General features: G+C 34.3%; 2 protein-coding genes across 2 annotated transcripts; one reads left to right on the forward strand and one right to left on the reverse strand.

Moving 5' to 3' along the window:
• The first annotated feature begins 2259 nt into the window (after positions 1 to 2259).
• LOC141659054 (sphingosine-1-phosphate lyase) lies at positions 2260 to 8277 on the forward strand. The gene is made up of 15 exons (XM_074465788.1): positions 2260 to 2698; positions 2796 to 2841; positions 3656 to 3807; positions 3961 to 4020; positions 4485 to 4709; positions 4847 to 4988; positions 5096 to 5146; positions 5215 to 5306; positions 5714 to 5840; positions 6500 to 6515; positions 6843 to 6950; positions 7032 to 7086; positions 7172 to 7318; positions 7435 to 7513; positions 7836 to 8277. Exons 1-15 carry the CDS (start codon positions 2493 to 2495, stop codon positions 7956 to 7958), a joined length of 1629 nt encoding a protein of 542 aa, XP_074321889.1. The 5' UTR covers positions 2260 to 2492; the 3' UTR covers positions 7959 to 8277.
• An 849-nt stretch (positions 8278 to 9126) lies between these two features.
• On the reverse strand, positions 9127 to 12329 carry LOC141659055 (protein LAZY 1-like). The gene is made up of 5 exons (XM_074465789.1): positions 12103 to 12329; positions 11956 to 12022; positions 10805 to 11568; positions 10403 to 10685; positions 9127 to 9364 (listed from the first exon to the last, which is right to left on the reverse strand). Exons 1-5 carry the CDS (start codon positions 12106 to 12108, stop codon positions 9345 to 9347), a joined length of 1140 nt encoding a protein of 379 aa, XP_074321890.1. The 5' UTR covers positions 12109 to 12329; the 3' UTR covers positions 9127 to 9344.
• Between the last annotated feature and the right edge of the window lie 9303 nt (positions 12330 to 21632).

A 21632-nucleotide genomic window follows, 5' to 3' on the forward strand; every position in this document is an offset into this window, starting at 1 on the left:
TATAAATATTTTTAAAAAATTTGAAACATTAATATGAGACTAAATACTAGTTACAAGTACTGTTCAAACCATTGGTTGATTGTCAAAATAACAAAAAAAAATTTATATTTTTCTAAATTTTTTATCATATCACTAAAATATATAGATCTTAATATCTGTACGGTTGGATCATTCATAAATATTTTTTAGAAAATTGAAACATTAATATGAGATTAAACACTAGTTACAAGTAATGTTCAAACCGTTGGTTGATTGTTAAAATAAAAAAACGAAATATTTTTTTTTCGTAAATTTTTTTTTATCACTAAAATATATAGATCTTGATATTGTACGATTGGACCATTCATAAATATTTTTTAAAAAATCAAAACATCAATATGGGACTAAATAGAAGTAATGATCAAACTACTGGTTAACTATTAAAATAGCAAACCAAATATATTTATTTTTTCTAAATTTTTTTATTATATTACTTAAATATATAGATCTTGACATCCGTACGGTTAGTTCATTATAAATAATTTGAAAAAAATAAAAACACCAATCAGGGAATAAATACAAGTTATAAGTAGTAACCAAATCACTTGTTAATTGCTAAAATATCAAATTAAAAAAATTATTTTTAATATCTGATTTTTTTTTCAAATTAGTAAAATATATATTTTGACATTTATATGTTTCAATAATTTAAAAATATTTAAAAAAATCTGAATAAAATTCAGAATAATCAAATATATAAAAATTAAAATATTTTTTTTGAATTTTTCTGAACCGAACCGAGCCGAGTTTGAGCTAAACATGCCAAAAGCTCGGCTCGAGCTCATTTTCTTAACGAACACATTTTTGTGTTCGAGTTCGAGTCCGAGCCCTTAACGAACGAGCCGAACCGAGTTTTTAACGAGCGAAACTTGCCTCGGTTCGCGAACAGCTCTAAGTCCTAACATCAACTTATCATCAGAGGCATATGAATCCGGAAGCAATATGTTTATGGAACATTTTTAACATGAAAAATGTAATATTTACAGAATCTATAAATATCAAGAATCTATAAATATCAACCTACAAAATACCGACCAAAGTTTAGATACGTTATAATTTTCTTACCTTAAATACTTTTTTTGTACCTAAAAGAAATAATTTATAAATATCACATTTATGGGGATTTCTTAACCGAAATAGAAAACATATAATAGGAATTTTGATGAAAAAAGCGAGAACATATTATTTGATCTTTTTTTGAGCTATTAGCCGAGAAAGCCATTGAACTTGTTACTTTTTTACAAATTAACCTTTAAAATTTTTTATTGACCAAATAAACCAACTAATTTTACTAAATTATGATAATTCATTTGACAATTAACCATAATTAATAAGGATCTGAACATGTCAATTATTTAAATGACTTGTAATTTTAATATGCATACATGTCACGCGTATAACCTAAAACAAATATTTTTTTAATTACAATTACTAGATTTTTTTAGACAATTTATATCTTTATAACTTTTTTTTAGAGATAAATTATATCTTTTATTTAAAATATTTTTATTCTCGTAACCGCTCCAACCCTTCTTGTCAAGAGGGTTTTTGATCATCAAATTGTACCAACCCTTCTTGTCAAGAGCGTTCTTCATCATCAAACTGTACACTATCTACAATCTCCCAATGTTAGCAAATAACTATATATGTTTATGTTGACCTCTAGTTTTGTCCCAGGAATAAAATTTTAGTATGGAATTTTTTTCTTTTAAATTTATAAATAAATTTTTCTTTTTGGACTTTTATATGTAAAAAGAACCATTGTTAGTATTTTATATTAAATACTTGATCCATATTTCTTCTTACCAAATAAGTAGGTTAAATTATAAAAAAAAATCAATTAGTATTTTAAGTTAATAATATTTACAAAAAATTTGTACACTCCCACTAATAACATAAGTTAGTCATGGTTAATTCACTTCAGCACTAAATATAACCTTTGTTAGTTTTGTTTATTTAATTTAAACTAAAATTTCACAATTTAGCAAAGTTTGTTGGTTTATTTGGCCAATAAAAAATTTTAAAAATTAATTTACAAAAAAATAACAAATTTATTGGGTTTTTTGGCTAATAATTCTTTTTCTTAAAAAAAGCTTAATGTATTCTAAATTTGTAATGTAGGACAAGATTATATAATCACATCATATGCAGTGTTAGGTAAGTTCCCACAAAGGTTCCCAAATATCATCCTAAAAAGGTTTTAAAATACTACTCTATGAATAACAGTACGATCAGATAAAATAAACTTGTTGTAGTCTGTTTTGTCGGATAGCAAAAAAAAATGAAGCAGCACACTGTTATATAGGCCTCATCGACTTCACATGTAACAATACAACCCGCCAAAACCCACAATTCTACACACACATATATATTCTCCTACAATACTTAATCAATTATACCTACAAAAATTGTATCTAGATCCATCCTAGGAGTAGTTGAATTTGAATTGTGCTATGGAATCCTTGTCGGGGTTGTGTAGTTATGTTGATGAGTTCAGAGGTTTTGCAAATCAATATTTATCGAACTACGAGCCTGTTGTTTTGGTCATGTTTCCTATTTTATCTATTGTTTTAGCTTCATTTCTTCAATCTTTGATTGGTGTTATCAGTGATAAAGGACTCAAAGCCGCTCTTCTAGGGGTTTTTATGTCATTTTTCAAGTATACCAGTACTTTTCAACTCTCCTCTAATTAAACCTTCCTCTCTCTCCTTTTTTTTATTAATTTTGTTCTCTGTTTTTGTGTTTTTTTGGTACAGATTGGTTCCTGGTGTACAAAAGTATATCGATGGGGAGAAACAAAAGGTCGGATTCATAAAGAATTTATATGTATATTTTGATATTTGGGTTTTTTTTTCTGTTAAATTAATTATTTGTAAATTGATTGAGCTGTGTGTATTTGAGCATGATTAGGAGGACCTTGTTTTCTATATGTATGAGTTTGAGAATTAATTGGAGGTGATGTGGCCTTTTTTAATTGATTTTTCTACTTGAGCTGAAGTGTTGATTATCTGCTCTGCTTATACCAATTTATTGTGTGTGTGTGTGTGTATGTGTGAATTGACTTGTTTGTGTCTGTGTGTGTTGCATATTTTTATTTCAAGTTTACTTGCATACCTGGATCTTTTACCTGTTATATGCATTAAAAGCTTCTTTAGAATATATGTTTCTGGTTTAATGGATACTTAGGGGAGATGACTGAGTTATATTTAACTTATTTTAATAATTGCTACTTGCTCCGACTTTGTGGTTGTGTCCTTAGTTACCCTTTTTTGTTCCGTGTTCTGTTGTATACTACATAATACTGGAGTCTTTAGCTACTCTTTAGTCTTTAGAATATAACTTAAGGCGATTAAATGATAAAGGGAACGTTTCTCATTATTTGTCAAAGAATAGGGATCAATAAAAATATAGTTGCTAAATCTTTGTTCATGTCATTCTTCGTGCATTTTGTTCCTCTTTTTTGTGTATGGAATATGAGTTGAAGATCTTTGTACTTGGTCTATTAATATGAAATTCGTAGATATTCTTTAGGAGAATACAGCTTAGAAATATATGGCCTTAACTTGCAGTTGGCATACAAAAAAGTTTCTAGTAACATACTTATACTTAAGTGCAGGTTGTTAATAAGTTACAATCTTCTGATAAATCAAAAAGGGATGGTTGGGCAAGTGAGTTGCCAAAGTCAGGATTAGGATTTGGAGTACTAGACAGATTAAAAGATGAAAAAGCAAATGATGTGGCTTGGCAAGGCAAATGCTCGGGCACAGTGTATGTCTACTGTTTGCTTTCTTGTTATTGAATTTTGAACAGCTGATCATAAGGCACAACTCACTCTGTTGTAAAGTAGATAATCTCGTACCTGAATACATAGAGATAAATGGTTAGATTACAGAAATCAATAATTTTTTGAATTTTATGCAGCTATATTGCAGGCTCCGAGTCTGAAGGACATTTTTCCTTGATAAACGAGGCATGTGCAATGTTAGTATACTTCACCCTCATGATTTCTGTTTAAATTATGTATTATCAAAAAACAAATATATGGTATATGAATAATGATAAGTACCCGATGGTTATTTTCCAGGGAAGCAAGTGTGACATCATTTTAAACTTCTCTCAACAGTTGGAGCTTTCTAATTATAAATATATAAACTGACAATTTCATCTTCTTGCTGCAACAGTTTCTTTGTTTAAATTCTCTTTCGCATGTTATAAATTATTAATAACTTGGAATTTCCTGCAATCTAAATGTTGTCTGTAGGATCTTTTTGACTTGTTAAAAATCAGATTGTAGCTAACATTTACTTTATCTTAGTATCATGTTAATGTTATCCTTTGTCTTAAAGAACTTAATATTTACCAAAATCATACACCTACATGTAATTGAGTGTAATAAAGTCATTTACTTGAAATTTCATTTTTTTTAATATATTGTTATCTTTCAGGTTTGCTCATACCAACCCTTTGCATCTGGATGTCTTCCAAAGTGTTGTGCGTTGCGAGGCTGAAGTGGTTGCAATGACAGCTGCATTACTAGGAAGTAAAGAAAAATGTTCTGGAGGACAAATATGTGGTAACATGACCTCTGGTGGAACTGAAAGTATATTAATGGCAGTAAAGTCATCCCGTGATTATATGAAAGCCAGGAAGGGAATCACAAAACCAGAAATGTGTGTTAACTTTTTCCCTATTTCTGTGCTTGCTTATTTCTCTTATTGGTTTTATTCCCCTTGTAAGACCATATTTCAGCGAACTTATATTAATCTACTAATAATAAAATTGTTTTTGTAAACTACCAAAAACATAGGATTATTCCAGTATCTGCCCATTCTGCTTATGACAAGGCTGCTCAATATTTTAATATCAAATTATGGCGTGTTCCTGTAAATAAAGAATTCCAAGCGGATTCGCGAGCTATCGGGCAGTTTATTAACAAAAACACTATACTGGTATTGTTCTTGAATGGAGTTGCTAAATATCTATTCTGCATCTCAGTAAATACGAGGTTTTAATATTTTATCTCTTTTCCCCCACTAATGTCTCAATAACTATACAGATTGTTGGATCAGCCCCTGGTTTTCCACATGGCATTATTGATCCTATTGAGGTGTGCCGTTTACTCATTTCATTTCTGGTACTCGTTGACTTAACTGACAAAATGTTCAATTCCTGTAGGAACTGGGTGAACTGGCCTTTAAATTCGGCATATGTTTGCACGTTGACCTATGCCTTGGTGGTTTTGTGTTGCCATTTGCTCGTAAACTTGGGTATGTTTCTTTGCACTCTTAGTTTGCTCCTCTAATTGGACAGTCTTCATGCTTAGAGATCTCACAGATTGCAGTTTCCTAGTTGAATGTCATAAGGTAACATATTTGTTGTAGCGTGTTTTGACGGATTAGATCTGATGCAAACTGAGACTGATCCGGGGATTTTAGTCCTTGCAAAACGAACATTTAGCTATAAAGTTCTGCTATATGAGTTTATATATACAGGGTGTGGAACTAATATATTGATCTATGTATTCATATCCGTGTGTCATAGGTCTGCAATTAAAAGTTACTAATTACCATGTCATTGTAGGAATTCCTTAATCCTTACTGATAACTGCTCTTGGTAAGAGAATAACCAAATATAATATTGTATATGGCCTTTCTGACGCCATATTTTGTTTCAGGTATCCGATTCCACCTTTTGATTTTTCTGTCAAAGGAGTTACTTCAATATCAGTGGACGTGCACAAATATGGGTTGGCTCCGAAGGGGACAAGTGTAGTTCTTTACAGAAACCATGAAATCCGAAAGGTAACAAGTCGCGCCAATTGTATCATCCTGCCCACCATTTTACTTTTCATTACCACCAAATAAATTGGGGCAGCAGCGAATTTGAGTACCTTCATCTTGTCCAAGAAAAGCATGAGGAGTTTTGTAATGCATGTTGCACTTTTTTTTTTGCAAGATCACACAATTAAGTCCAGGACATTGTTTGATTTTTCTACCAAAGAGTTAACCCAATTCTCTTGACAAGAAAAGTTTTATATAATTTCTGGGAACATGTGATTGTTGAATGGCTGACAATTAGTTATATCACGTGCCGGGCAGCCTTTTTAAACTCAAAGAGGTTCTGATTACCAAACCTGAAACCATTTTTAAGTTCACAGAGAATTTTCTCTTCCCAAGTCTTGATTGTATTTTGATTCTATAATTATAAACCTTAATAATATGCTATGCCATTGCTAGAGATAAGTTACATGAGCGTTTGTTATAGATGTAAACGCCAGGCAGTTCACTTCATCAAATCAGTCATACTGTTTACTTAAGTTTCATGCATTAATTCTGCAAGTTATTTAGCCTTCTAACTTTAAAAAAAATTTGTGTTTTTTTTTCTGTGACATTTTGTTTTTGCTGGTGACTGAATTGTGTGTGCTGGGTACTTGCTGACTTTTGGCTTCCGTCATTGACAGTGCCAATTTGTTGCTGGTAAGTTACTTTATCAATGAAAAGTAGAAATCTTGAGAATGTTTATAGCTTTCAGAAGGTTCTTGGACCATGCTCTGATATATGAGGTCTCTCCTTGCACGTGGAAGCACGTAAAATATTTAATAAAATCAATAATGCTTCTCTCACATAAAATATTCTGGTGCAACCCCAAGTATAGATTTATACCCCAAACAAATTGCACTGTGGTAGTTTTCTATCTTATTGCATACCATAATTGACCACATACAGTGACATGCAAGAAATTTGGTGACACTGAAATAAGTTTAACATAGTTCTTAAAATATGGATTTTGTTATCACACTGCAGTTACTGAGTGGACGGGTGGACTTTATGTATCTCCAACCATGGCTGGTAGCAGGCCTGGTGGTCTAATTGCCGGAGCTTGGGCTTCCTTAATGTCTGTAGGGATGGAAGGTGCATATTGAACTCATTTTTTGTTAATTATTTATCTTTGAAAGTTGTGTGGATCAAAACAATTTACTTTGGTATGTGAAGGGTATCTAGAACACACAAGAGAAATCATGGAAGCTTCAAAGAGACTACAGAAAGGGTATATACCATTTTTTCGTTTACTCTTTCAGGGTTTACAGATCAAGAATCAAGATTGACATTCTACTGTGTGCTTTCATTTGCAGATTAAAAGAAATCTCAGAATTATATATTGTTGGGAGGCCAGACATGACAGTAGTAGCATTTGGATCTCACAATCTGGACATATTCGAAATCAATGATATTATGTCATCTAAGGGCTGGCACCTCAATGCCTTGCAAAGACCTAACAGGTAGTTCCTAAATACAGAAGGATATGACAAAAATTACCCTAGTAATAACTCATAACATGTTGTGCAGTGTTCTTTTTATAGTTATAGTAACATATAGGTACATTGTTTTTTCTCAGCATACATATCTGCATCACCCTTCAACATGTGGAGGTTATTGACGGCTTCCTAAAGGATTTGAGAGATTCTGTACAAACTGTAAGTTCTTTAATGCATAACAGAGAGTTGATTACTTGACATTCCTTGTTTGTGTTTTATGTTTGATTTTTTATTGAATTAAACTATACATGTATATATTTAACTCTAAGTGCAAGTGGTAGAACAAGTCTGTATTGATAGTTTTTTGCTATATTGTAATAGTTATATCTTGAATGTACTAGCAGCAGACCAGTTACAATAAAATTGTGCACATGACAGTTGGCTCTCGACTAAATTCATTATACAAACACTATATGAAATGGCAAGCCGAAAGATAAGTTCTGCCTAAAGACACCTAATGTTTCTTTTCCTTTTGTTATAGGTGAAAGAAAATCCAGGTCCAGTAAGTGGGGGGCTTGCTCCGATATATGGTGCTGCAGGAAAGATGCCAGATAGGGGCATGGTTGGGGACTTGCTAGTGGATTTTATGGACAGCTCGTGCTGATGGAAACCCCTTAATTTATTGATCATCTATCTTACTTTATTTGTTTGTTAAAAGTATTCTTTGGAAAGTGGACACAAAAAGAATATGTTTTATAAACACGTGTATTACCCAAATATGGGTTGGGATTTACTGGAGAACTCATGGGTAGCTTATTGTAGTTGTGTTACTGTCCAAGTTCCTATGTTTCACTTGACTGTTAAGTGTGTACCTTTCTTGGATGGAACTACATTGGTTACGTACTAGATATTGTGGCTCAATAATATTTTCAGTCTATAAAGGCAGGCAGTGCTCGAGATTTATTTGAGGCTGTTTTCCCTAATTTATGTGTATTTAGATATTGGCTTAAGTGATCATATGAGGACCGGACAATGCCAGCTGTATAATCTTCATCGGAGTTGCAGCTTTAACTAGCTAGCTACTAGTTGATGCATGCATGCAATGAGGTTTTCAGTCAGTTGCTTCATAAAAAAACAGGTGCTGTTTGTTGAATCGAAGAGAAAGTATGAAAGGAAGCAGTGAATCCATCGATAATCGCAACACATCTTCAGACTTCAACTGCCAGGCGCAGTGTTTAACAGGCAAGTTTATCATCTAAGATTTCAAGTATCGTGGCGTGTATGTAAACATTATAGTGTTTTAATAGAAAGTAGACAAAGTTAAATACAGGGATTCAGGTGGTGGCTACTTGGAAAATATTAATATTATATATATAAAATATATATTTTACATGTATTTCAAGAGTTTCATTTAAATTTAACTAAATAGTGTAGTAAATAAGTTTATTATCCGTTCATTTATCCTGAATAACATATATCATTATTACTTGATAACACAACTAAATGCACTTCAACCTAGCTAATAGATTAAATCCTCAATAATTCCCGCAGCCAAGTATCCTCAACCGGTGCCCAGTGCGTCTGGGAAGTGCACCTGGGAAGTGAAGAATCCCTAAAAGGCTGCACACCCCCGCACACTGCACCCACTCATGATTCATGGTCACTTGACAGTATTACATCTCTTATTTTCTGTTCAAATTAGTGGAGATTATTGTAGTTATATGAGTAAGGCACATATAATGGATTTAGCGTGAAAATTGCGTTAGATTGATTTCAAGAAGTTAGGAGTATGTTGAAATTTGAATTTAATCATGTAAGCTGAAAGTAAAGGATGGTCAAACACTCGTATATTACAATCATGACAATCTCAAATATGTAACCTTTTTAATTTTACATGAGGAAACCTCTTTTATTCTTATGATTGTCTCAAGCTCAAATAACACTACTGATTTCACAAGGGAGCAATCAGGAGTATCTTACCTGTAGAAATATGTTTACAGTGTCCAATTCCAACAAATTTGATCTCATCTTCAGCTTCCACTTCTGCCTTTTACAGCTCCAGCACTAAGTCTGGCATAAGATGAATACTTACCAGGTTAATGTGGTTGCAACCAACCTAAACACATTGATTGTTCCTAAATTTTTTAAGTCAGTTGTTAGATTAAGAAGTGAATAAAACTAATGTTTGATTGTTGTCTAATTTTACTATTAATTTAAAGTAAAATATTGAACACAGTTACAATCTATTCTCATGTTAATGCTGACCACTACACTGACTATAAATTGTAATGTTATGCTCTCTATTGTACTGCGTATGATTGATAGACTAAGCTCGAAGCTCTGAATCGTGAACATAATCAAGAACATCTGAGAGATAAAATTAGGTTATTGCAACTTGTCAAGAAAATATGCATAAAGTTTTAAATGATATTAATTTTCCTTGTATAGAATTTGAATGTTATCATTCAGGTCTCATATAATAGTGCCGTTTCTTGCAAATACAAGGAGTTAAAAGACACTTCCACAATTGTGGTATGTACAATAAAGTGATGAATTTTTCATCCTCTTCTGTTCAACCTTGACGCAAGGACTCCTGTCATCTTGTCAAGTCTACACAAAAACTCACGCACGCACACACACACACACACGTGCGCACACACACTTAGTTTCACAAAGAAACATATATATATATATGTGTGTGTATTATGTATATACATATTAGAGATTTTGTAACAGATTTTTTTATGCCATTCTTAATATCTGTCTGAAATTTGGCTAGATTATACTTTTTGGTATTAAACTGTGGTTTAAATGTTCTATTTTGATTGATTTGCAGTATTTACTGACCTATTTAGAAGCTCCCTATATCATATATTTTCGAGGTAATCGAATCTATCGACTATCAATGACGAACAACTTATATGTTTAACTAATGACATGGCCAAGTGACAAGGGCAGATGGTCTTTGAGTATCTGAATCTGGCAGTAGAATAAAGGCAATAAGGCATGCTTGAGTCTCAGATTAGTTGTGAATGTGGCTTATGTATTGTGCAGAGATAATAAAGCATGAGAGATCATTTAGTACTAGGTGCAAGATTTTATACATACAGTTTGTGTCTGTTTTGATCCAATGCTCCCTGTTCCCATATGAATCGTTTGCATCGAGTGTGCCTAGGGGCAAGTTAGACTGGCTCTTGCATGGGCCGGTGCCTTCCCTTGACAGAAGCCTGTGATGATATGTTGTGATATCTTTGTCAGGGTGCAGCTGGTTTGCATCACTGTTGATGCCCTCGCTCATGTTTTTCACCTTACCGTTTTCCTGTAGCTTGTCAATTTTTTCTGTTTCCGCTGTGATCTCGGGATGCACTTTCCTGTGGAACATGCGTAGGATCTGCATGAACGATTTTTAGTATTAGGAACCTGCAACTGTAGATCATCTATAGCATATACAAACTATTTCCACTTTCTACTTTAGTTTTTTCTATAGTGTTTTGGCATCAGCAAACATACCTTAGTCCGTTTCTTGTAAGCTGTAGCAGAATCTGTGGTTCCTCCAGAAGATGTTGAACTCCGAGAAGAAGCATGAATCGTTTTTTTCTTCAGTAATTTTTTCAAAAGCTTCGCAGCAGATCTATCCTCTTCCTTCTCTGCTCTCTTCTCTCCTATCTCATATTTAATTTCAGAATTTTCCTCTGCCATTTTAGTTTTTTGAAACAGCTCTCCAAGCGATGTCTTATGTATCTTCTTTGGCACTGTTGTCTCTGGCATTCCCATTGCTGTGCCCAACAGGTATCCCTGGAGTGGACATGTTATTGGCCCGTTTACACTATTCTCAGTTCCTTCCACGGGCTTTCCACTAAGAGTAATGGTGCTTCCTTGGCTGCTTCGTCCAGCATTTGCATGGCTGTTTCTACTAGTACCAGATGACTTATAACAATCAGCTCCCAAAACTTTAACCAACTCTTCATTTATTAGCCTTAATTCACTTTCTGTTACTCCAGTTTCTTCATCAGTTAAGCTTTCAACAGAGATGGAATATATTGGTGTTAATGGATCGGCAATAACTTGGTCAGCACCAAGCGTGCCGATTGCAAGAAAACCATGGGAGAGTTCAGAAAAAGCATAAGGTTCCTCTCCAAGGTCCTTGTTTCCTGCTGATTTTAGGCTGGAATATGATTTCCGGGGATGGTTGTCTCTCTGCGTTTTGCTCAAGGTAGTAGAGCAATAATTTGGCTTTGAGTAATAGTGTTGTTGTTTATCAAGTGATTGCTGCCCTGTCAAATAAGATCAAGACTTTCCTGAGTCAGGAAGTGAAGCTGAAGGTGAACTCCTGGAGTTGAGTTCAATTATTTTTTTGTCAAGTTTACATGTGGTTTAAATGTATGGTCATTTATAATCTACATACTAGAACACTATGGTATAGTAAATTTCATTTTGTTGATCAGTTAGATGTTTATATTCCATGCGATTGCGGGGTAAATTAGATATGTGTTCTCCCCCGACTATGACTAAACATTTGCAGGTGAAACATTTGCGTCACTCAGGTGTAATTAGCATATTGCAGACATTGAATGTGGACTTTTCTATTATCCTGAATCAAGCTCAATGGGATGCCTATTTGATGTATCATGTATATAGGAGAAGTTTTGATGGATTTTTACCAATGGAGAACTCCTTGAGTGTCTCGCCACTATTCTGCCGAAGCTTACGATGCATCCAACCTAGTAACTGCAAGAATATATACATGCAGTAACTTAATTATATCGAAGATGAGTGGAATTAATACACAAGTCTATAGATGAACTTACCGTCATTGTTTGCCTTGGCTCACAGAGCTGTATGTTTGATCACCTTGATACTGACGAGGAATTGCAGAGCTTTTGTATGTAACTGGTTGATAATGCGATTATTAAAGGCTGAGCAGGCCCGTCACATCCAAATTGAGACGGTTCAAGGGAAACATAGAGAAAACTACAAGGGTTTGTTGGATTATCTTTTTAGACATGAAAAATAATTTTGACAATAGTGTTGCGGGGTCTGGTCCATGGGGATAGTATATCATCTCTACCAATTCATGTGCTAGGAGGACTTCTACTTTATGATCGTGATCAGTTATAAATTCACGGGGTTCTTGGTTGAATGTAAATTACCAGAAACGTAAGAGCCTAATATGATGTTGGTGCTGGACTACAAGATTTTAATTTGTAATGGCTATGGAATAAGAAGTTTGTAAATTACAAGAAAAAGGAAGCATGCTGGAAGTAGTCGTTAACTGAAACATAATTATACTCACGATGGACACTATGCGTTCTTAGTGTTACCATTTGACATGATGAATGGGCTGACTACTTTTCAATCATTGATAAATGATATTTTTCGACTTTATTTTCGGAAATTTGTGTTGGTTTTTTTCGATGACATCCTTGTCTATCGCCAAAATGAGGAAGATCATCAAAGACACTTACAAAAGGTTTTGGAGACACTAGATTGCAATTTTTTGTTCGTAAACAAAAGAAAATGTGAGTTTGGAAAATCGAGAATTGGGTATTTGGGTCATGTAATTTCTGCCCAAGGAGTGGAGGTGGATCGAGAAAAGGTTCAAGCTATCGTGGAATGGCCTCAACCGGGTAATTTGAGGGAGTTGCGGGGTTCTTAGGACTGACGGGTTATTACCGCAAATTTGTTGCTAATTATGCTCAAATTGCGCAACCGCTCACCGAACAATTAAAAAATACAATTTTGGGTGGAGTATAATTGCTACAGAATCATTTGAGAGGCTTAAATCTGCCATGATCAGTCCACCTCTTCTAAAAATGCCAGATTTCAAGCAACCTTTTGTGTTAGAAACCGACGCATTCGGGTATGGGGTGGGGGCTGTATTAATGCAAGCGAATCAGCCCATTGCGTATTTCAATAAGTTGTTGTGAGTGAGGGCTCAACAGAAGTCTATTTATGAAAAAGAGTTGATTGCAATTTGTCTTGAAATTCACAAGTGAAAGCATTATTTGTTGGGGCGACATTTTATTATCCGATCTAATCAGCAAAGTCTAAGGTTCTTGACGCAACAAAGAGAGGTAAACCCAGATTATCAAAAATGGGTTACTAAGCTTTTGGGATTTGACTTTGAGATTCAATTCAAATCGGGAACATCAAATAAAGTGGCAGATGTGTTGTCACGTAAGCGGGTGGGGGAAATGGCATTGAATGAGATGGTGGCAACTCTAGTAGTGTCTTGGGAAGTGTTAGAAGCTGAGTCCACTATAGATGCTGACATTCAGCGGATTAAACAGGAGTTAGCAACAGGTTCTCAAGAGTATAAGCACTTCAGTTGGGTGGACAATAGATTGTTGTATAAAGGGAGGTGTGTTTTAGCTCGAAAGTCGAAGCTAATTCCAGGCCTGTTGCACGAATATCATGATTCTGCAATGGGAGGTCATTCCGGGGAGATAAAGACTTATCTTAGAATGGCTACTAACTAGTTTTGGATTGGTATGAGGCAAGATATCAAATTGTATGTACAGAAGTGTCAGGTATGCCAACAACGAAAAATGTCTCAGCAGTTGCTAGCCGGGCTGTTACAACCACTCAATATTCCTACGTTGGTGTGGGAAGAGGTGTCGTTGGATTTTGTAGAAGGGTTACCGATGTCACAAGGGATTAATGCTATATTAGTTGTTGTGGATCGTTTTTCTAAATACGCACATTTTATAGAATTAAAACACCCATTTGATGCTTTCACAGTCGTTGCAATGTTCATTAAGGAGGTGGTGAGGTTGCATGGTTTTCCCGCTTCAATTATTTCGGATAGAGATCTTATTTTCATGAGTACTTTTTGGAAATAGTTGTTCAAATTACATGATACAATGTTAAAAAAGAGCACGACATACCACCCGCAAACGGGCGAGCAAACGGAAATTGTGAATAAGAGTTTGGAAACGTATTTACGTTTTTTATCCAGGATAAACCCAAGTCTGAAAGAGATATGTCCTAAGTCCAATCTTGTATGAGGATTTAGGAATAACTTTTAAGTAATCTGTTTTTGATTTCATTGATATTAATAAAAGACTTGTTTTGTTTTTTATTGCAGACTCTATCTATTTTAAGTGTTTAAATAAGATATACCACAATTTAGAGTAAAGCTTTTTATGGATTGTGATGAGATCATAATAATGAGACCTAAAAGATGATAACTCTAAACTTAAATAGTTCCTGGTCGTAGGATTACTAACTGGTAATTAATAATCCGCAAAGATCGGTACATACTATGCTTGCTTCATTATGAAGGATGTCTGTTCTCATAGACATTTGTGTGGTTACACTATAGCTAGTATGTAGGTGCTTATTATAGAATAAGTTCACTGAACATGACTCACACAGCTGAACAACTGATGGAGTTCACTCACGTGTCAGCAGTTGTTCACATAGTGATAGTTGTACAAGTATCCTTAGACTTGAGGTCATCATAGTCATCTTGTGTACACTGAACTATGCTTTGGTTTAGTTCTTAGTCTTCAGGGACAATTATAAGGGCTCTACTGGGTATAGGAATTTGTACACGAAGATAGTGTATGATCAATAAAGGATCTATCCCTTCCAGTGAAGGAATAAAATGTTCAATGCTGATCCACTTATGCTAGTTCAGGAATCTCTGGCCAGAGTGAATGAAATTAGAAACGAGTTTCTAATTTACATTAAATAGAAATAAGCATAGTGAATGGGAAAACAAGTGATTAAATAAGATAGGCTTGACACAAGTTCCATGCCTTATATTTAATCGTGACATTGCAGGGTAGAAGGAATTAATTGTACGGTAACTACTCACTGAATAGGTTCTTAGTATTCTAAGCAGTGAATTCGTATTATCCGGATAGTCGCGATATGCTGAGAAGTATCCCTCAAGATGTAGAATAAATATGATTAATTAATTAATCATATTTAATGAATTAGAGAATTTATATAAATAATGATAAAATAGTTTTATTATTATTTATTTCTACTACCAGCTTAATATTGAACCTACAGGGTCACACCATAAAAGAGAATGATTTAATGGTGGAGGAATTAATTAATAATGGCTGATAATTATTTATTTATGAAATAAATAATTAATTGGCAGATTTAATAATTGATTAAATGATATTTATTTGATTAAAAATTAATTAAGAAAAGGTTCTTAATATTATTAATTAAGAATTTAATTTTTAGAAATTAAATCAAGTGAGAGAATTATTTCTAAAGAGTTTAGAAAAAGGATTAATAATTAAAAGGTGTTTTAATTATTAGTGAGAATAATAAAGGGTTAATAATAATAATATTTTATGGGAAAATTTTCAGCTGAAAATTTTGCCTATAAATATACTATTATAAACCCTATTTTTGCCTCAACCAAAAAAGATTTACAAAACTCTAATTCTCTTCATCTCCTTCTCCTTCATTACATCGTTTTCTTGGTGGATAACGGTGGAGTGCTGCACACTTGAGGAGCAGTTGCTAAGGATCTTCGTTCATCGTTCTTGGATCGCTATTAAAGACCTCCATCTTCCATTAACGTAAAGCTTCTTAAGGTAAACACACTGAACTACGAATTAAATATTATTTTTCGCATGGATCCTGCGGAGGGTTTCGTTTTTTTTTTTAAGATTAAATTTACATTTTCGCTGCGTTTATGTGCTAAAAACCCTTCAATGGCATCAGAGCTTCTTGCGAAAAGTTTTTAATTCGTTTATGTGTTTAACTGTTTTCGATATATGAGCATGTACGTGATTCGCCATGATTTGATGTTAATATAATATGCTTATATATGTATGGTTTTGAATATATGATATTCATGTGAGTTGTATAATCATAAGATGATTATGTAATCTGTATATATACTGATATATACATGATTTATGTTTGTTCTAATTATGAGAATCATATTAGATACGGATTCTGAATTGGCTGCTGCAGATTTGCTGAAATTTGGGTCTAGTGTTCGATTTACGTAAACGAATACCCTATTCGATGGGTAAACGAGCGTCTGAACAAAACTGACAGCTTAAGCTATCAGCGACTCGTCTGTAAGGCTTTTGACGTCGTTTACTGCCCGTAAATAGTGATTCTTGTTTTTCTGATTTTTCTGATTTTTGTCATATTTCTTTTTATGATTAGATCATGGATAATATAATATGTTAAGATCAGATTATGTGTTTTAACATGCTTTTATGTGTTGTATGAGCATGGTGGATGGTTATGGACTTTCAACCTTAGTGTAATGGTTTTGGTTTTGGTTTTAAATACGACTTGCATGTCGTCAATCTTTGTAATCATAAATCTCGAATGTAACTCGAGTTATTCTTGTAAGTTCATTAGATTAATTTTACTTTCAATCATGTAATGTAATTGAAGACTCAAGAAGGCTATCCAATGGAGGTGATACAAAGAAGAAAACGAGGCATACAAGAAGTCTAAACAAAGAAGAAGACTTATGTAATAAGTAGTTGTATTTATTTCCATCACCATATTAGATTGACCTTGATCTTTATCATGAGTTTGATAAAGATCACATAGGATGGGGCCATAACCAAACACATTTACTTTATTGCACTTTACATTTACTTGTTTATTTAATTTTATATATGAGATATATGCCTATGTTTACCATGCGATGCGATGATAGATTTAGGTGAACTTAAATCAATATAAGGCGTGCTCTAGAAAATCTAGAATAGGAATCGTTTCTTGCCTTAACAGTAATATTATGAATACAAACATGAGATTCTTGTATTTATGAAACACGTAATTAAATATGAATTTTCAATATTGAGAGAAAGGATGATTCTGTCAAAAGCAGATTTCTATTTGTAAGAAAGGGGTATTAAGTGACGCCTCTTGACAATGCTCCCCCCGATCTGGGAATCATCTGATTATCGATTATTGATTTGAAATATTTAATTTAAAAGGAAGAATCTCTTTATAATATGATTATGATTGTAACATAATATAATCCCTCTAAAATTAAATAATATCAAGTAGTAATTGGCCAATGACACAACGGGCTTGTGTCGGTCATAGCCTTCCAACATGGTAGAAAGTGGTTCTTATTTTTAAATCATTGTCGTTTCATGCTACAGCCGAGGGCTTTGATTTCGAAATAAGAAATACTTGTCTATTACATAGAGATGTGTACATTGAATTAGAATCTAAAGGTCGGTACGTGCTACAGCCGTGGGCCGTTGGAGACTGATTCAATTGTACGAAATGTTGGGTTAGACTTGACTTAGAATATTGAGTTTGTCGTGCCTTAGCCATGACTCAATTATTCAAGAGGCTAAAGTTATATTAGGGAATAACATAAGATGTAATTGACAAGAGTTGTCTGCCTATTGAACATCACATGACATTTCGTGCTATAGCCGAGGTTGTGTGATGGAATGTAGGATCCCTATTCCCACTAGCATTATGAATGCTTAATTTTCACTTAGGGGTTGAATTAATTAGATAAACTAGTGGGAGACACTTATGAATAAAGACCCGATTCATATAGTGTTTTGAAATGAAATTGAATATTTGTTAAGTGTTGTTATGTGTTTATCATTTACAAATTACTATATTCGTCATGTCTTCTGCACTGTCACTCCGGAGCATACTAGATGCTCACAAGTTGACTGGTCCTAATTTAGCTGTTTGTTTTCACTGTAACAAGTTGGGGCACTGGAAGAGGAACTGCAAGGTTTACCTTGCAGAATTGAAGAAGAAGGGTAATAAGACTACCGCTTCTGATTCAGGCATGTTCATGATCGAAGTTAATATGTCACTAGGTCAAATTTTTACTTGGGTATTAGATACCGCCTGTGGTTCTCATATTTGCAATTCGTTGCAAGGACTAAAGGGAAGTAGGACTCTTGAAAAAGATGAGGTGATTCTATGTATGGGCAATAGAGCAAGGGTTGCGGCCATATCTGTAGGATCATTTAGTTTACATATGCCTACGGGAAAGACTATTATTTTGAATAATTGTTATTACGTTCCCTCTATTGTGAGGAATATTGTTTCTATTCCTATGTTAGATGTGGATGGTTTTTCATTTATTATTAAGAATAATGAATGTTCTATCCTTAGAGATAATGTTCTTTTTGGACGTGGCATTTTAAATAATGGTCTGTATGTATGTGACGTAGAGCATGATTTACTTCAGATTGAACAAACTAATAAAATAAAACGAGATGATGAAAATCTGACCTATTTATGGCACTGTAGGCTAGGTCATATTAGTGAAAATAGACTGCAGACATTGCATAAGGAAGGGTTACTTGACCCCTTTGATTTTGAATCATGTCCTACATGCGAGTCTTGTCTATTGGGTAAAATGACCAAATCTCCATTTAGTGGACATGGAGAGAGGGCTGCAGATTTTCTAGGATTGGTACACACAGATGTATGTGGATCAATGTCTACGCAGGCCATGAGTGGATTTTCATACTTCATTACTTTCATAGATGATAGATCTAGATTCAGATATGTGTATTTGATGAAACACAAGTCTGAAGCCTTTGAAAAGTTCAAAGAATATAAACATGAAGTGGAGAAACAAACCAAACACATAATTATAACTCTTCGATCAGATCGAGGTGGTGAATACTTGAATGGAGAGTTTCTAGATTATCTCAAAGAAAATGGTATAGTCTCCCTGTGGACTCCTCCATATACTCCACAGTTAAATGGGGTATCTGAAAGGAGAAATCGAACTTTGTTAGACATGGTTCGGTCCATGATGAGCTATGCGAATCTTTCAGTATTCCTATGGGGTTATGCATTGGAAACCTCAACATATTTACTGAATAAGGTGCCTTCCAAATCTGTTCCTCAAGCTCCATATGAGATATGGAAAGAAAGGAAACTGAGTCTTAAACACGTTAAGATTTGGGGATTTCCAGCTTATGTCAAGAAAGTTGACCCAGATAAGCTGGAATCTCGATCCGTAGAATGTAATTTTGTGGGATGTCCTAAAGAGACTTTATGGTATTACTTTTACACCGATCATCGGGTGTTTGTCTCCAGACATGCTACCTTCTTGGAAAAGGAGTTTATCCTTGAAGGAAACAGTGGGAGCAAAATTGAACTTGATGAAGTTCAAGAAGCACAAACTACTTGTTATTCCTGGTGGACTAACAATGAGATTTACAGAAGGGGGGTTGAATGTAAATCTCAAAACTTTTTCAAGTTTTGAGCAGTTTATGAAAGTTGTGTGTTCAAGAACAACAAGTGTGTGAATTGCTTTAAGCTAATACAGACAGATATAAATTCAAGCACAAATGTAAAGACCACAACAGAACTTAAAAACTTTTATGGTGGATTTGTTGTTCCACCAGAGATGGTATTTTAGAAAATCTGTGATTAAACAATGTTGATCACAGCTGCATCCTAGTACAAACTAGATGGATTTTCTCTCAATATTTTTCTAAACAGCTCTGGAAAATCTCACATCTAATTACTAGCTTCTACTTGGTTTATATATTACCAAGTGTACAAGTTAAGAACAATATAAAATACAGTAATAAAATAAGTTCTTCACTTGCTTCTTTTCCTGTTCACTCCAGTACTTTGTTGACTATTGCATCTTTGTACTAAAGAAGAACGGCTGCTTTTTCTGTTGTTCCTGAAATTCGGCTACCACATCTCAGTTGTCTCTATCAACCCATGTGCCTCTGTTTGTAGGTACAACTACCCCTTATCAACGGCTAATCATCAGAACATCCGTTGAAGCTTTCATCCGTTGATGGATGTTATCCGTTGATGACTTTATCCGTTGAAGCTTCAGAGACATCCGTTGAAGCTTAGCTTCTTATCCGTTGAAGGTCTTTAAGTCATCCGTTGATACCACTTCACTTATACAAAATTACAAGGCATGAAGTATTTACAATTGGCCTTCCTATCTGCATATCATCTAGTAGTCAACATGACTCATAGTTTCTCTCAACTTCCAAGAATTACATTTTAAATACAGAGACTGAAATATGCTACAACACTAGACTTATTTCTAAGTAAAGCTACACCATCAACGGATAGCCAAAGTGGTCTTATCCGTTGAGGCTACAGACACTAAATTTCTACTTAAGTATTTTGTTAAACATATCATCAAACTAATGCACATACATTCCTAACAATCTCCCCCTATTTATGTCTATAAGAATTGTAGGCATAAATTCAGGGTTAACTTGATGATAACAAAACACTTAACAGATATATGAATTGAAACTAAGTAGAAATTTAAAAATGCTGCAAAAGTGTATGTACTAGGAGGTAATTGAAGATTTACAGTGTTTCCAAGGACACTCCTTTAGTCTGAGCAAATCATCTTTTTCTTCTTTGTTCCCTGGTTTTCTTTCCTAGCCTTTTGTCATTTTCCTCAATTTGGAGTTGGAGTTGTCTGAAGAATTCAGCTTCATCTTCAACACTGACATCCAACTGAGATTGCATTTCTTTGAGAGTTTCATTGCTGGCAATCTTGAGTTGGTCTTCAAGTCTGAAAAATCTTCTGACTCCTTTATCATCTCTAAATTCCATCAACCAATGAGGTGATTTGTGAATTTTCATTTCCCTTTCTTGAATGAGTAAAGTCCTGGGTAAAGCATTGGGCTCCCTCCAAGTTTTCCTTATATTGGCTATCTTGTTGAGAATTTCAGTCTTGGCAGTTCTGGTAAAGCCAGAATCCTTTTGTATAGCTGAAAAGACTCTAATCAAGGTAGAGTAGCCTTCATCCAGAATCCTGTGGAGAGGCCATGTTCTTTCCCCAGCTCCTTTATATCTGAACACTAATCTCTCTGGTAGCTGTCTGTAGGCAGCTATTCCCCTTACATCCTCCAGCTCATCCAGATAGAGTTCAATGTCTGAAATTTCTTTTATGTCACAGATGTGAACATAATCATCTTTAGAAATGGGTGATTTAGGCTTAGGTTTCTGTTTTTGAGTGAATTTCTTAGAGGTTGTGGGAGGTGTAGATTTTGGTTTTCTTTTCTGTTTCTTTGGTAGTGGAAGAGTGGTTAGAAAGGTAGGCAATTTGATAGTGTCCCAATCAATAGGTTCCTCTTTTGGAATGATTGGTTCACCATGGATGTTTATTGTGGGATCAGCAACAAGGGGTTCAGGTATGGAAGGTAGTGGTTTAGATATAGATTTGGTTACTTCAATGTTATCTCCACTCCTTCTTTGTGCCTTGGCCTTTCTTCTGTTTCCCTTCTGCCATTCCTCTCTTTCTTCCACACTCTCACCAAATATACTCCCTAAAACCTCATCTAGGTTTGTAGTCTTGTCTTCACCCCTGACTTCAATCCCTTTTTCTTTTTCAACTAGACTTGAC

The sequence above is a fragment of the Apium graveolens genome, chromosome 5 (genome assembly GCF_009905375.1).
Source record: "Apium graveolens cultivar Ventura chromosome 5, ASM990537v1, whole genome shotgun sequence".
In the NCBI taxonomy this organism is placed as follows: domain Eukaryota; kingdom Viridiplantae; phylum Streptophyta; class Magnoliopsida; order Apiales; family Apiaceae; genus Apium; species Apium graveolens.